Source organism: Schistosoma haematobium, chromosome 2, assembly GCF_000699445.3.
Source record: "Schistosoma haematobium chromosome 2, whole genome shotgun sequence".
NCBI lineage: Eukaryota > Metazoa > Platyhelminthes > Trematoda > Strigeidida > Schistosomatidae > Schistosoma > Schistosoma haematobium.
In genome coordinates, this window is record NC_067197.1 from 22,071,412 (window position 1) to 22,088,638 (window position 17,227).

General features: G+C 33.1%; 1 protein-coding gene across 4 annotated transcripts in view; it reads left to right on the forward strand.

Moving 5' to 3' along the window:
• Nucleotides 1–17,227, forward strand: part of ATXN3_1 (Ataxin-3) — an 80,240-nt gene that overhangs the window by 38,531 nt on the left and 24,482 nt on the right. For 2 of the 4 annotated variants that reach the window (XM_012938182.3, XM_051214624.1), the window contains exon 5: nucleotides 4,488–5,285. In XM_012938182.3, coding sequence (XP_012793636.2) covers nucleotides 4,488–5,285 — 798 coding nt within the window. Of the gene's footprint in view, nucleotides 1–2,775; nucleotides 3,254–4,487; nucleotides 5,286–17,227 lie in introns of all 4 variants that reach the window. The other 2 variants (XM_051214626.1, XM_051214625.1) reach the window with 2 other exon arrangements.

Here is a 17,227-nt window from a genome sequence, read left to right on the forward strand (position 1 = left end):
AAGTCTGGTGTGAGTGAAACAATCTGCGAGGATGATGGGATGCCAATCACTAACATCCATCGACGTCTTGGACGGTGGGCAGAAATTTTCGAAGGGCAGTTCAACTGGCCTGCTGCTCCGGCAACATCGGTCAGACTGTCCTCCACTCCATGGCCGGTGACGACTGATCCACCAAATGAGGAGGAAGTCCGCAAGGAACTCCAACTCTTGAAGCGTTACAAATCACCTGGCCCAGATGACTTACCTCCGGCTCTTTTTAAAGATGGTGGTGACTTTTTGACTAAGGAATTGACGACGTTGTTTACAAAGGTTCGGGAACTAGAGAGTGTACCAACGTCATGGAATGAGTCGATAGTTGTCCCTATCTTTAAAAAGGGTTCACGTCGTTCCTGTAACAACTATCGTGGGATAAGTCTACTTCCGATTGCGTCCAAGCTATTGGCTTCCGTCATACTTCGTAGGTTGTTCAAAACCCGAGAAAGATTGACTCGCGAGGAGCAGGCTGGGTTTCGTTCTGGTCGAGGATGTATTGATCATATCTTCACCCTCCGCCAAATCATAGAACACCGTAATACTTATCAAAGGCCAACAACCGTAGCGTTTCTTGACATCAGGGCTGCCTTCGATTCGTTGGATAGGACTGTTCTCTGGGATTGTCTATTGAAGAAGGGTGTGTCTGAGAAGAATAATAACATCCTAAAAGCCCTATATACAAACACCTCAGGCAGAGTGGGGGCATACAACCACCTCTCTCCATTGTTCCATTCGAGCAGTGGGGTTAGATAGGGTTGCCCAATCTCACTATTCCCCTTCAACTTTGCCATCGATGACATTCTGGAAACAGCTCTGATGAATGTAAGTAATGGTGGTGTGGATCTGTTACCTGCAGAATGACTTCTCGACCTTGAGTATGCGGATGATATTGTCTTACTGGCGCGATAATGCCCAAGTCATGCAATCCGCACTTAATCAGTTGACAATCAGTGTCCGTAGGTCTGGTATGTGCTTTGCACCTTCGAAGTGCAAAGTACTTCCACAAGACTGGCAGGATTCTAAACCTGTACTCACTCTGGATGGTGAGCAGATAGAAGTAGACGAGAAGTTCGTGTAGCTAGGTAGCTGCATAAGTGCTGGTGGGGATGTGAGTGATGAGATCAATGGACGTATAGTGAAAGCCAGAGTGACTTATGCCAATCTGGGCAACCTTTGGCACCTACGTGATGTTAGTCTGGCTGTAAAAGTTCGGATCAACAACGCGTCAGTGAGAGCAGTTTTGCTCTATGCTTGTGAAACCTGGCCTCTCCGAGTTGAGGACGTTAGACGACTCTCTGTGTTCGATCATCGTTGTCTCCGAAGGATCGCTGACATCCAGTGGCAACACCATGTCGGTAATGCAGAGGTTCGGCATCGTGTGTTCGAGCACAGAGACGATAATGCTGTAGTGGCTGTGCTTCGATAATTAATCACCCTCGAACCTTTATCGTATAATCTGCAACGATGTTTGAAATCAGAAGGCAAAAAGAAACAGCTACTACAGTTTGTTTAGTAGATAATTCGGACCAGACAGCAGAGAGGCAAAATGAATGAGCAAGCGAACTACGATTGTAGCAGTAGCAAGTAGTTGTAGTGAATGGGTGCAAATGTACACATATATATATGTATAGGAAAATGGTTGAGTCAGCGAATAGACTAAGCAGTTAATAATGAAGCTAGCAGAATGAATACATGCGTAGGCGCTAAACAATGTTCAAGCATATGTATTTCATACAAGCATAATAATAATAACAGTACAACAAGTTGTTATATCATGGATGACTTTGTCCATTAAATAGGTCAACAAAAGACCTTGATTGAACTAAACTCGATTGCACGTGAGTCACTATAATGCAATCGGTGTCACCATCTTGAAAAATCGACTTCGGTAGCTTGGATATGTTCTACGAATGTCGTTCCAGAGAATTCCATGTCGTGCATTATTTGCCGACTCTTGGACTGGTTAGAAGAAGTAGAGAGGTGATCAGTATATGACATGGTGTCGTGGTATGAAAGAAAGCTGCAGAGGGCTGGGCTGTGTTGGATCTTCACGACTCCCTGACTGGGGTCCGAGAGATGGTGCAACACATTGGCTAGAGACGTTATTAGATATGGCTGAGAATAGAAGCCAGTGTCGATCCTGCTGTAACCTTCTTTTACTTTCTTCATAAAAAATGGTTGTTTCTTCCTTAACTGGAAGAATTCTTCTGGCTGTACCTTTCCGTTTCCCCATTATTATTATTACTACACTATCTTACACTAATTTGTGGTCGTTATTGTTCTTTCTTTTGTACCTTCTTTTTTTCTCTTCCCATTCTCATTGTTTTGTGTGGCGCATATATATTTGTTGCCCCCTTGTACCAATATTTATGTGTTCAAATAAATAAATAGATAAATAACAAAATTGAAATTCCATGATGGTTTTTTTCAACGAATCAACCAGAATATAAAATGAATTGAATGAATCCTAGAATATCTCAGGTTTTTTGATTGGTTCAATTTACAAAGCGTGAATAGTTTGCACATCTTTTTTTGAAAGAAATGCAAAAACGAGAAAAACGAAATAAAACTAATCAATTCTGTGAAATTTGTTCAACATATGTTTCTTTGTTATATTTTTTTATCTTATTTTGCTTAAAAGAAAAACAAGACGATTTGTTCTATCTGCATTGGTTTTATGCTAAGATGGCTATTTATTTTTTTAACATTTATTAAATGACTTTTTTAAATTTATCAAAATAGGATCCAGGTAAAGACAGTAGCTATGCTGGAATTATAATTTACCGTTAAAATATCATTTACAACTTATATGATCAAATGTATTACTCATCATTGACAGTAAAATGTATTATGATGAATGGAGAATGATTGTTAACTGTGTATCACAATGTGATCGCGATTGTTAATATTAAAATGCAAATTATATCTATGTTCCATGTAGTAAAATGAAACAAGTTTATCTCAATAAAATACCATCTCAACATAACAATCCAAATTACGTTAATTTCATGTTCATTTTTGTACAAAGTTCGCTGTACACAATTGGAATTATAGAGACACTGGGTAATTTATCCTAAACATACAAATTACTTCAATAATAGTGTGGTGTGTTCTACTAATATCGAAAAATATAAGTAGTGTGTATTACCAACCACAAGTGGAATACCTGGTGGCAGAAGATTGAGAAAATTGAGAAGAGAACGAGAAAAGAGAATGAATGGTATGGTCTGAGACAACTTACTGACATTTTGCAAATGAAGTATTACTATATGAATCTCATATTTTACGAAGATATTCTGTAATGTATTAAAATACATTTGGTTGTCCTCACTTGTTTTCTCGCTCACTACAGCAGGACTGTTACTCATCAAAAATATAAACGTTAAATCTCATAGTATGTCCAAAAATAATAGAAAATGTAATATACACGGAGATATTTGTCAGTCGAATTTTCGATTATATATATGTTGTTAGCTACTTACGTAGGCAGGTGTAATTAGTATGTAGCATCAGTCGGACATGGAATAAGGGAATGCCTGGTGGTACAGAAGGAGATCTATGAGGAATCAAAATAACAACAGAATAAGGGAAACAAATGAGTATGTAAAGGACAATGCAAAGATGTGTAAATGATGTATTTAATGTATGATTTTCATACTTTACAAAGCTAATGTGTGTTATCCCTTTTAAGTCTTTGTTCACCACACATATATACATAAAAATTATTGATCAGCATGATGAGTTAGGTTTTAGTGAAATATGTTTTGTTTTGCAAATAGTATAATAGGAATTTAGGATTTCTAATATGATCATGTTAGTAGCATGTGTACACGTTAAAATGATTGGTATGTGTTGTACAATTGAGTCGGATTATAAGCGATCGTAGGTATTCATTAAAAAGAATATACTTTATTCATGTAGTCCTATTTTAAAATTTCCATTCTAAGAAAATTATTGTGATAGTAGTTCCAAATGTTTGTTTTACACTTGAGCATATATTTCATATTTAAATGTAGGCGGTCTTGTAAAACTAAGTAGCTTAGATACCAGTGTAATATTCATTTAATAACCTAGAAATGATAAACAAAGCTTTTAGGTAAAATGTAAAAACCATACGTGCAATCCTTTATTTGCAAAATGTCCATTAATTTTCTCAAAATTTATTGCCCGTTCATTTGCATACCTATTACTTTCTGTTTCCGTTCTCTTTAACTCGAGCTTCTCAACCCTCTGCTATCAGGCATTCTACTTCTGACTGGCGCTATATACTACTTACGTCAACGTAAGTAGCATGCACTACACTAGTAATATATAAGTAATCAGTCATATACAAACATGTGTTTTCTGGTAACATTGAATAGTTTAAAAATCATTTTAAATGCTAGTGAGGCAAATAAACATCATATTATTCTATATGCAAATTGAACGAATGTTTGTTTTTTTGCTTCAATTAGCAGCCTGTCTTCTTTAATAATCGAAATAACCAGTTATTAAGTGGATATATTAATCAGAATAATTTTGATTCTTCCTACAATCACCTTCAGACCTGGAACAATACCAAAAAGCAATCTTCTCAAGCAAATAAGATTTTAACTAATCATCATGTTTTCTATAGATCCCCATCCTCGTCATCATCCTCGTATACATCTCAAGCAAAAAATCCTAATGTATTTGAACATGCACCAAATGCATACTTTTATTCTCTTCAGAGAAGGAATCATTCTTCATCGAATACAAAAGAACATCCATTCGAAGCACCATGTAGTGTTTCTATTGTCAGTGGTGGTACTATGGCTCCATTTATTGTTACTTCTTCTCCAAGAGTTTCCACTACTACTGCTACTGCTTCTACTACTATTATATCCACTTTACCTTCGACTGCACCACCGATACCTCCAAGAGCATATGTTCGTAGACCGATTGTGTCGAAAAATGGTACTAAGTTAATAGAAGAAACTGTGTCATCAGATATAATTGACAAAAAATTACTTGATATGAACAAATTACATATGATAGAAAAGCAGCAGTTTAGAGAAACTAATAAAAATATTACAAATATCACTACACCTACTATTACTACTTATAGTAACAATATGTGTAAACCAGTAGTAAAAATAGCTGAAACTGCTATGAATTTGTTACAATGTAGCTCACGATGTTTCGATGGAAATGATCAACATCCTTATTTTAATTGTATTAATAATCAACAGCATTATGTAAAACCTAATATCTTGTCAAATAATCAAATTAAAGTAAGTTCGAAATGTTTATGATTGAAATGATTGAATAAACTATTAAATGATTTATGAATAGCAAATTATATGAATAGAATGAATAAATCAGTTTAAGCGAATGGTGGATAATATTGAAATTTGAGAAGTTCTATTTCATGCGTTTTTTTAAATATTGTAATTAAATTTACGCTAGTTGATCTAGAACTTCTCCTGAAGTTAATTCTTTATGTTTTCATATTGTAGTTTTTGTTGTATTAGGCATTGTTCGTGTAAGTAGTATCACATTATTTACAATGCTATAAAAATATTGGGGTTCTTAAATGGCTTACTGAATATGGATCAGCTTACTTTTAGATATGAATATTTCATAATAGTCTGTTGAGAAAATTTTTAAGTAGTAAATTAAACATTAGGGATGAAACGGTATGAGAATATATGTTCAATGGTATAGGTGTATACGAATTCTATGAACTACATAATGCAGATGAACAACATATGTTTATTCATGCTAGATCAACACATTTATAGTCGATCAGATGTGTCAGGAAATACTTTTTAAATTGCTTTTATTTGCTATTCATTCAACTTTACTGGATGATTCTCGTGATAAACTTATCTAACTGTACGTTAGATCAGACTTGTTCTAGGAAAATAATTGGTCTGTTTCTGAGAAACGCTGAAAGTTATCAAAGATATTAAATGGAGAAAACAGATTATATTACAAATCGTTTAAACTGAATATTTTGAACCTTTAGAACTCGTCTCAGTGTTCTGGAGCCATCATAAATGACACAAGGTTTGCATTTCCTGATCTCAATTGAACATGAACTTGTTAGTCTGCAATTTACAGAAGTCTTAAGATGGAAAAGAGCGGCTTACTTACTTATCTGGTGTGAATCATTACTTATGGTTAGCGTTTTTTTAGCGAGTTAGTTTTCTACGGGACGAGATCACTAACCCCAATCCCAACCCTCCTTCTTTATACGGGTTTCGGACCGGCGGTAGACCTAGAGAGGCTACAGGCTGTCTAGTGCTCCTTAATTTTTAGTGGTCATCCATCTGTTGTCACTTTATGTCAGGAACTGTTTTCGATCTTTGCATTTATTGATAAATAATATACTTTCTTTAAGTATGACTTATAACGAAGGTATTTATGTATACAATTATCTGTTAAACTCATCTAAAGTGAAGTTACATAACCTTTTGCATAGTGTGTTAAATAAAATCACTATCACATTGTGTAATTCAGATTTGATGTGAAACAAAAATTATTTTCTTTAATTAGATCTAAAAATAAAAATGAGCTTCACGTTTTATTTTTGTTCCAAATAAAAAAAACGATTATATATTAAACTGTTGATTACTGTGTTGACCTGATTTCTGAAATTTCAGCAACCTACATTCTTCTATTTCTATAATCAGTTTGTAGATTACACTTTACAATCAAATTCAAATTATTTCTTTTAGATATCGGTTCGTTTATATAAATCTATTGATGTGCGTTTGTACTTCTAAGTAAATAGAGGTCATAAGTTTATTTCAATGAGAACTGATGGCATTTAGGTTACGGTCTACTTCTTTGAAATATCAACACGATAATTAATGACATAAATATTCAGTAAAAAACCGAAAGCAATTTTTACCGCTCTAATAGTTTGTTTCTATTTATTTTCCAAGTTATTTAACAAAATAGATTTTAGTTATATGTACAAATACTAACTGCTACTAGAAGTAGAACTATATCAAAAATCTGGTTGAATCACAAGTTCATAAACAATCTAACCCCTAAAGTTTTTCGATGAGACTGTAATTTATGGACAATCTTTGAACGACATTAAACTGATTTTGAGAGTGTTCACTTAATAACTAGGACCAAATGAGGATTATAAACCGGTGTGAGTAATTACAATTATGATTTACAATTGAGGGTTACTGTTAGGAATTACATTTAGGGTTTTCATCACGAACTGACATCAACTATAATGCCAAAACTCTATTTAGCCAAATGGATGGGTGAATTACACGCCAAAATCCGAGATTTGTTATCTTATGCTTGATTGGTTCGTCCATAAATTATAGTCTCGTCAGTTTTTCTGATAAACTAACTAGCGGAAATCAGTTCACTTACGTTAGTTTTCAGAGACCTATAGACCTACTTAGTCTGTTATTCAAATTTGTGGCTTTTTTTGGATAAATTGACACAAATATATTATTTTTCAAGTAATTGGACATAGTAACAATGGAAGTTTACAAACAGACTAAAATAGTTTACTTATCATAAGAGTAATTTAGTCTAAACTATTTGGATGTGAAATGAAGAAAGAAACCAAATCCTGAATAATCATGCAACATTAATTAGAAGTAACTTATAGTTTTAAAAAAATAAACATTGTTCTTATCTCTTATTGACTGAAATATAATAGTACTGAAATGATGTATAATTAGTGTATTCAAATGTTTTCAATCAGTTGTTTATAATGCTGATATTTCTTTTTACGTAAAATTTCATTCGATATAAGTAGGTTCCTTTAAAGAAAACAACAAATGTCTCTACATTTGCATTGGTTAGCTTTAATGATTTTCATAAATACATACCGACTCAAGTTACTAAATTCTTATAGGCTGCACACTTTATTTGTTTCATTTTGATTTCTTCTTTTCTTTCGATAATTTAAAATATGGCGATACCGGACTTTATATTCAATGGACTTTATTGAATTCGAATAATATTTACTGAATCTATGATCAAAGAATAGTTTATGTCTTTATATAGAATTTTCTGTTTCCTATTACAAACTTGTCTAGTTCGAATAGGCTTTCAAGGTCTATATATTTTGTGAAGAACATAAATTTTCTTAAAATTATAATTTAGTTTCAAACTTTAAAGAGTTTCGGACTTCAGAATTGACTTTTTTCTAATTTGAAAAGAGCAAGAACAAAGATTCTAGCAGAATAGCATGAATTCATTGTATTTCGTAGGTTCTCGTCAGCTGCTTACAACCTGTGACATGTAAAAATCATAATTACATAATGGGTTTAAATTGCTTACATGAGAGGGTTTGTTTAGAAGTTATATTGAAGACATATTCGTAAAGTATATCATAGGTGTGAATGAAATTAATAGACTGAATCTTTTAAATATATACCTAATGTGTAAGAATATTCTACAGCATTAGTTGTGACAACAGTTCAAAAGGGGGTTAGAAACAATTGATTACATATTGAATAAACATTGATAGGAATTAATAATAGGAATAATAATAATAATAATAGAAGTTAATAATCTTTCAACTGAACTCTACTCACTATATTCCTATCAATGTTTACTTGTTTCTAGCCCTTTAAACGGTTGTCACAATGTTCTTTTACATAAGGTATATATTTACAACATTCAGTCTATTACACTTATTTACACCCTTGCTATACTATACGAATAGGTCTTCAATATAACTTCCAAACAAACCCTCTCATGTAAGCAATTTAAACTCATTACGTAACTATGATTTTTAAATATCACAGGCTGTTAGCAGCTGACGAGAACCTACGAAATACAATGAATTCATGCTATTCTGCTAGAATCTTTGTTCATGCTCTTTTCAAAATGATAATGGGAACTATGTGTATGAAATTTTTCCAATTTGTCTGATTTCGAAAAAAAAAAATACCTAAATCATTCTTAATTGAACTAATGTTACGTCATTTTGAAATACGGTAACAAAAGATTATTGTTGTTTATCATTAAATAATTAACTAATTTTTATTGCCTTGATTTTTCGAAAATTAATCATGGATTTTTCGATCAATACAGTATACAGTTAGGAATTAATATGCATGGTTTATTTTCCATAAATACTTACCGTATTCTGTTGCATATATCCTATAAATAAGACATAAACTATGTCTCGTTATATTTCGTTAATTTGATCTTGAATAACATTGGATTATTTTAGCTTGAGTTTTTGTCTTGTCCTAATTTAGGACATTTTTATTTTAACCATAATTAAAATATCAACCAAAGCTTAACATAGCATATCTTAACAGCAGTAAAAACCGTTTTTAAAATGTTAAGATCCAAAGTATTTTAGAACTTGTTTATGAATACCTTGATAATGACAGTGATTTCTTGATACTATCGTAGTGAACGGAAGCGTAGGTAGGAAAACTCAATTTATTGGCTTGTAAAATATGAAAATTATGAGTTAAATACATCATTTGCATATCTTCAGTCAGTTGTCCTTTACATACTTCATCATTTTTTCGGTCCTGTTATTATACCAGGTGGTTTTTGTTTTTCTTTCCCTTCTCTTTATTTCAGTCCTCTACTGGGAAGCATTCTATATTTAATTTCTGCTACATACTACTCACGTTTGTCTGAATAAGTGGTGGACACTGCACTATCATAAGTAAATTTTGTCCAGCGATACGATTAGCTTATGAAACTTAAGGCTGACCTATCACTACTTTGTAAAATGGATAATGTTTAGTACAATAGTAGATTTAAGAGTTTATATAATAATAAGTATCTCTGCATTAATCAAAGTCAGTAGTATTTTCATACACTGATATAGTTTACGATCACATATTAAGAATGAAATGATTCTCATGAATTAACTAAAAACATGACATATATTAGCAGGATTCACTGACTGGTTAATGAATGAATGAATGAATGTCATATTCTCCTACTTCATAGCGATCATCAGATTCTATCGACCACATTGAGCCGGCTACAAGTCTAAATGCCTCGACAATGTGTGCACTGAGGTTATTGAAGTATACTGTATATTATAGTCATACGTATTCATATATGAGTACGTGGACATGTTTCATGCATATAAAGAAATAGAATATTTAATATTACAGACCATCATTGTTCTTCATTACAGTTTTAGAGAAACTAGTACTCAATATAGTTTTAAATTTGGTACACTTAAAAAAATATCGTCAAAATGATTCAATTGTATCCATGTATTGAAATACATTCAATCATAAATGTAAAATTACCTTAGTGATTTCTGTTTTCAATATTGTATTTATAATTTAGCCATTTCATATTTATTTATTTTATTATTCTAATTAAAGACGTATGATTTGTGATGTTTATATTTTTAATATTTTCAAGCAACCAGTACTTTGTTTGGCTTTTCAACTATTGTTTCCTGTTTATCAGTTACTAAGCAATTTTTTTTAATTCTAGCTAGTTGTTTTCTTCTTTAAAGTTAACACTTCTTGCTTAAACTAACAACCCTATTTGTATCTTAATATTTTGTATCTGTTTCCATGTTTAGAATAACTTCCGATTAAAAAAGAAAGCAACAAATGAATATAAATTTCTTAACTGAAAGAAACAATTTTCTTAATTATTTAAATGTTATTATTGTTACTACTTGACTGGCATTTAATGAATATTGAGAAACGTTTATGAGATAAACTAATCTAAATAACGATTGATTGATGTCATGAATAATAATAATAATAATAATAATAATAATAATAATAATAATAATTTGTCCAGTAACTAGTAATCACTCAGTCAAATTTATATAAATGAATTTTAGTCAGAGAGTTGAACTATGTACAATAATTCGGACAAGCAATCATTTGATAACGAGTTCATTGTTGAAATATGTCACATAGAAATGATCAATCAACTCTAAAACTGGAAACTGATCGCTAATAATATGTCAAATTTAAATTGATAAATCCTGAACCCTTTGACGATTTTTTACCTACTTACTTACTTACGCCTGTTACTCCCAATGGAGCATAGGCCGCCGACCAGCATTCTCCAACCCACTCTGTCCTGAACCTTCTTTTCTAGTTCCATCCAATTCTTGTTCATTTTTCTCATGTCTATCTCCATTTTCCGGCGTAATATGTTCTTTGGTCTTCCTCTTTTCCTTTGACTTTGAGGATTCCATGTGAGAGCTTGTCTTGTGACGCCGTTGGGCGCTTTCCTCAATGTGTGTCCTATCCACTCCGCTTGAAGTTCCTCCGGGGGCTACCGCCGGTCCCAAGCTCGGATAAAGGAGGAGGGTTGAGCATACGGTTGGCGATCCCATCCCGTAGAAAACTAACTGGCTTAAAAATCGCTAACCAGAAAAAAATTAACATTTTTTTAGTGATCTAATATTAAAACCTAGAGCGTTTTTTGTTGAGTTATTCACAAGTTGTATTATAGGATTCAGTTAGAGTTAAGGATTAAGCAGATAGGAATGTATCCTGTCATCTCAGATGAACAGCAAATCCGTTATCATTCATTAGTCAATCAGTGTAAGCATCTTGGTTCCGTAAGATCTCAGTTGAACATCAAACAGATTAAATGATGACACCTCGGACTGCGAAAGCTTGTGATACATACATTTTCATAAGACCAAAGGTTTACTTTCATGAAGAGTAACAACATAAAAAGCTCATATTCAGGCTTCGTATAACTCCCTGATCTACCGTAAATAACATTCATTTCTAGTTCTTTTATCTGTATTGACAAACTGTAACCTTAAATAATCAATCACTGAACTGGACAGATTACTTTCTAATCAGTTATGGATAACATCACTAGAAGAACCTGACTATAAACACTTTAATCAATTCACTTGTTTCTTTGTGAACACATTTATTACATGTAATAATTTGTAATTAAAAAGTTATCATGCAAAACAGATTTAAGATTACTAAAAATCTAATCACCCTCAACAGATCCTAATCTCTGTCGACCAACATTTCGTAATAAATCTTATCAATAATAAAGACATTACTAACTATACTGAATTCCTTATACTAACTGTTTAGCATTCCATTTGATTCATATTCATCAAACGAACTAATTTTGAGTTCACTACTGTTGTTTAATCAGATCACTTATTAACATTTCTTGAAAATATAATTCTTGTAATTGATTTCACTATTCAAATGTAAAAAAAAACATGATTCTGGTTAATCAAAAACCCTTATCAAGGCTTTGAATTCTACTTGTTTATCGATGTTTTAATCTACAGTTTGTCTTTACAAGAAAAATCCATTAATCAGCAGAAAATCAGATTAACTACATCTTTTTCTTTTTTAAAATTACAAGATGGACAGAATTACACTGAATAATTATTATATCATCACTATGGTAAAATCTTTTCTTGAGATCAATGCGTAATAAATGTACCTTTTAAAGTGCCAACCAACAGTATAGAAACTGTTTCATGAAACTTTGATGACTTTTTAAGTGTTAAACCCAAGTTTGTAATAGTACAATTTGTAGTATAGTAGCTAAGGATTAACATTGCTGTAATATATACCAATAATGGTTCATTGTACTAAATGGGGATAAGTGTATTGAACAGAAGATAATGCATCAAAATGCCTTGGCATTAGATGATTATATTTTAAATCATGAAGATTCGCCTACATAACGAGAACACAAGTGAGGACAATAGAATACAAAATTACAGAACATCTTATTAAAATCTGAGAATCATACAGCAAATGTTTCATTTGTAAAATGTCAATCACTCGTCTCAGACTTCATTGTTCTTTTGTTTCCACACCAATCATTCTTTGTTCTCGTTCTTTTTTCTTTGATCTTCTCAACTTTCTGCCACCAGATAATTCACTTTTGATTGATGATACATACTACTTATATCTGTAGACATCAGTAGCACATAACACAATCGTACATCTCAATGTGAAGTGACGACTCTCTAAGAAATTCAAACATCAACTCATGGTTTTTTATCTGGGGTCTATAGTATGATATTGTGATCCAGAATACCTCGATTATCAGGTTACTTGTACGAATTCGACTAACGTGTCTTTCATGCACAAAAGATATGCAGCTCTTGATACAACATAATTTCCATTAATACCATTTTTAGGATTTTACTGTCCAGTCTCAAATAAGAAGAAGATAGTTTCTTAAGACTTAACTCGTTATTTAAATTCATCAAGGGAAATAATATAACTCATTAGCGAAATAAAGATCATGTTCATAAAGTACCTTGGGACATAAATCACAGTAAACTTTTACAAAGTAATTCATGTTAAACACTATAGTCAGTTAAAAATTAAATAAAGAACTTTGTTCTAATTTGTTGCGGATGAGAACAAGTCACAAGGTTACAAACTCACTAAATAACAACTCAAAACAATTAAAAAGTTTCTATTGTATTATAAATTTTAATTCCAAATAATGATTCTTGTTTTGTGTTTGTACTTGCGTAAATGATTACTGAAAATTATCAGTATTGTTTAGTACACAATAGAGTAAAACCAGCTTAATTTACGACAGGACTTTGTATATAAGTGTTGAATAAATATGGCGGTTTACTAAGTGTGTTTAACTGTCAGAGGCTGTCAAAAAAACTCTTGATCAACTCTTTCTACCGTAATTAAATTATTTGTTTATGTCGGTGATTTTTGTTTAGTTTATTCATTTGTTTACTATGCACTTAGTTTATTAAGAATTTTAACTTCCGGTAAACATCTATTAGGAAGAAGCAGCGGTCAGTTTAAACTAATGATATTTTAAACTGTTAATATATAGTTAATTACTGGTTAATTAATGTCAATTTTAATTTGAACTTATATATCATTTGGTCAAGTATCGACTTATATTTGTTTCTATAATAAAATCTTAACATTGAGCTAAATCACTCTTTATTTAGTTATAGCACATAACAATACCATTGTTTATCCAGTACAACAACATTATTGTTAGAAATTGGATAATTCACTTAACCATTAGACCACTGAGCCGGCATCCAACGGTGTTAATGTCTAACTTCAACCAATCCACGAAGTTGCGCCACCATATACCATTGTCTTCAGTGAGCTGATATCTCACAACAGACCTGGTTGTACTCCACTGGTACCGGCTTCCCACTAGAACTCCAGGAGTATCTCTTGAAGTCAGTCACTAGTGAGCAGATGATTATTATCAGAAGGGGTTTGTGAAGATTTTTAGAAATTTTCACAGATTGAAATCATGAGTCAGTTGAAGCTAGACCACCATTGAAAACCTGGAAGCACTGGACGGTCGTTTCGTCCTAGTATGGGACTCCTCAGCAGTGCGCATCCACGATCCCGCACAACTGACTCATGATTTCAATCTGTGAAAATTTCTAAAAATCTTCACAAACCCCTTCTGATAATAATCATCTGCTCACTAGTGACTGACTTCAAGAGATACTCCTGAAGTTCTAGTGGGAAGCCGTTACCAGTGGAGTACAACCAGGTCTGTTGTGAGATATCAGCTCACTGAAGACAATGGTATATGGTGGCGCAACTTCGTGGATTGGTTGAAGTTAGACATTTACACCGTTGGATGCCGGCCCAGTGGTCTAATGGTTAAGTGCTCGCGCGCGAAGCCAGTAGGTCCTGGGTTCGAGCCCCGCGTGGTGCGGGATCGTGGATGTGCACTGCTGAGGAGTCCCATACTAGGACGAAACGGCCGTCCAGTGCTTCCAGGTTTTCAATGGTGGTCTAGCTTCAACTGACTCATGATTTCAATCTGTGAAAATTCACTTAAGCATTAATTATCTATGCACTGATGAAATCTAAACAGTTGTCATAAAGTTACAAAAGTGTCAGATAGTTGTTTCTGAAGTTCATTTATGGTTACAAAACAAGTAGTGTATTAAATTCACTTGGTGTTGATTTACTTATATCTTCCCATTATTAGTCCCAGAGTGAACATCAACTCTGCGATGCAGGTACATCCAGCCGACGAGTCCCAAAATTTATTTATTACATTTTTATTTTAACACGTAGATATTGGTGAAAGAAGGCACCAAATACATATCCGCCATACAAATCTCATTCGATATGTGTGAAGGCTTTGATACTGCCCGGGTGCCCAAACCGAAGCAGGTGGTTTTCTTAGGGGCCACTCCCCGAGCCTTCGACCTGAAATTCTGATCCACAAGGCAGTGGAGCATCGTAAGGAGATGCAGTCCCATGGTAGCCGGTGACCAACGATTGATTCATACGCCATTTGTTCCCGCAGGATACTGGAGCCCATGTGCACCATTGGTTTGGAATCTGGTTAAAGCGCCGGACATTCGCTTTTCGTCCTCTCATTTTCGTAAACAACACCCCCGCCACGAGAAGGCAGTGAGTAGGACTTCCCTGTCAGAGGCTATGTACGCGTGGCCATGTGAGAGCATTTCGAGAGGGAGAGCGGACTCTCCCCACTCTCGGCCATACCAGGGCATTTGGGGGCGACGAGTCCCAAATGGGACGAAACACACGTCCTGGATTCCACTAACAGTCACTATCCATCTTTGCTTAAAAAGTAGTGCATTAAATTTATAAAAAATAAATATGGACATTTCATTCATATTTTAATCTATAATTATAGAAACATTTTACTCATAAATAGTAAACATTGAATATTAACTTTGCACTGCATAACTATAAGAATGTGTTCAAGTTTATTAGTTTTATAGTATTTAATCCAAAAACACACAATGAAAACTTGTAGATTATCCATAGTGAGTGGTTTTACATGCATAAATAAGGCCTTCCTGGGATTCAATAAACATTCATTGCTACTGCAACTCAATGTTTATGTGTATTTTTTTCATTTCAGTTTATGTTTTTTTTAAAAACCAAATTGAACCAATTGTGAAATTTAGCATTTTATGCCCATACACTGACAAGCTTGATAATAAATAATCGTTCTAAATCAATCTTTACTGCGATATATGTATTCTATACTGATGGCTGCAAGCATAAATGTGGTTTCATATTTATTTCGCAAAATAAATCATTGACATGAGGAATGTATGACCTTTATTAACATTTATATTTCCTAATATAATAATGTTAATATGTCAGTAAGAGTTTCGTTCAAACGGTTATTAAAAATGTACATAAGATCTATTAAATGATTATGTATATATGCATTTCATAACTTGGAAAACATTGTTTTTCAGCTGAAAGGAATAATGATTCCATATAACACAAAAGATAGATTTTATAGTAACTTATTATCATTGAAACAGTTAGGGATAATCAACTACTACCATAGCAGCTGTGGTTTTAAAGTACTCAATCTAATTTTATTAAGAGATATTTTCTGCTTAAATCCTAACATCATATAATGTGATTTGATTATAAATGTATATTTTTCTCAGAAGGGGTTTTGTGTAGATTGAAGTGATTTAAATAGTCGAGATCATGAGCCGATTGAAGTCAGACCACCATGGAAAACCTGGAAGCACTGAACAGCCGTTTCGTCCTATTGTGGGACTCCTCAGCAGTGAGCATCCACGACCCCGCCTCGCGAGATTCGAACCAAAGTATATTTGGACAATAGCTAACACTAACATGATTATTTGATGACTTATCTTGCTTCATAAAGTTCAGTATTTTCAATTGGATATGAAAATATTCTAAAATATAATAATTAATAACTTATTGTTATATTGACCTATAAATTTGCCTTTGATATAACTCAGAACATACATGTTTGCTCAAAAGAAAACTCTGTATTGTATCGTGATCATTTGAACTCAACAGTTGTTTTCTTAACTCATTAAAGATATACAGTCTGTAATTAATTTTTCTAAAATATACACAGTAGTTCACATGTTTTATACCCTCGAACATAATTTTTCGCAGCAAATCTACTTTTCTTATACACTGATAAATAATGAAGTTTCATGTAATTATTCAGTAGTTATCTATATAACTGGGGTAAAGCTTCTGAATTTAGTCACACTTAACTAACACTTAAAGACAACTGAAGATTCTTCACACCAATAATTTATCAACAGGGAAACTTAGAGCACTTATCGAACATTAAGAAAGTTTATGAATAATCTGTACTGTTTTTCCACTTGCTTGCCCATAGAGTATAATCAATCATCCTTCAAAGTAAATTGTCCAAGTGTCAGGATAATATTTAACACCTACGGTTAATATACAGTTAAGATTGTATGGAAGAACGTAAGCGTTCGATTTGAAAT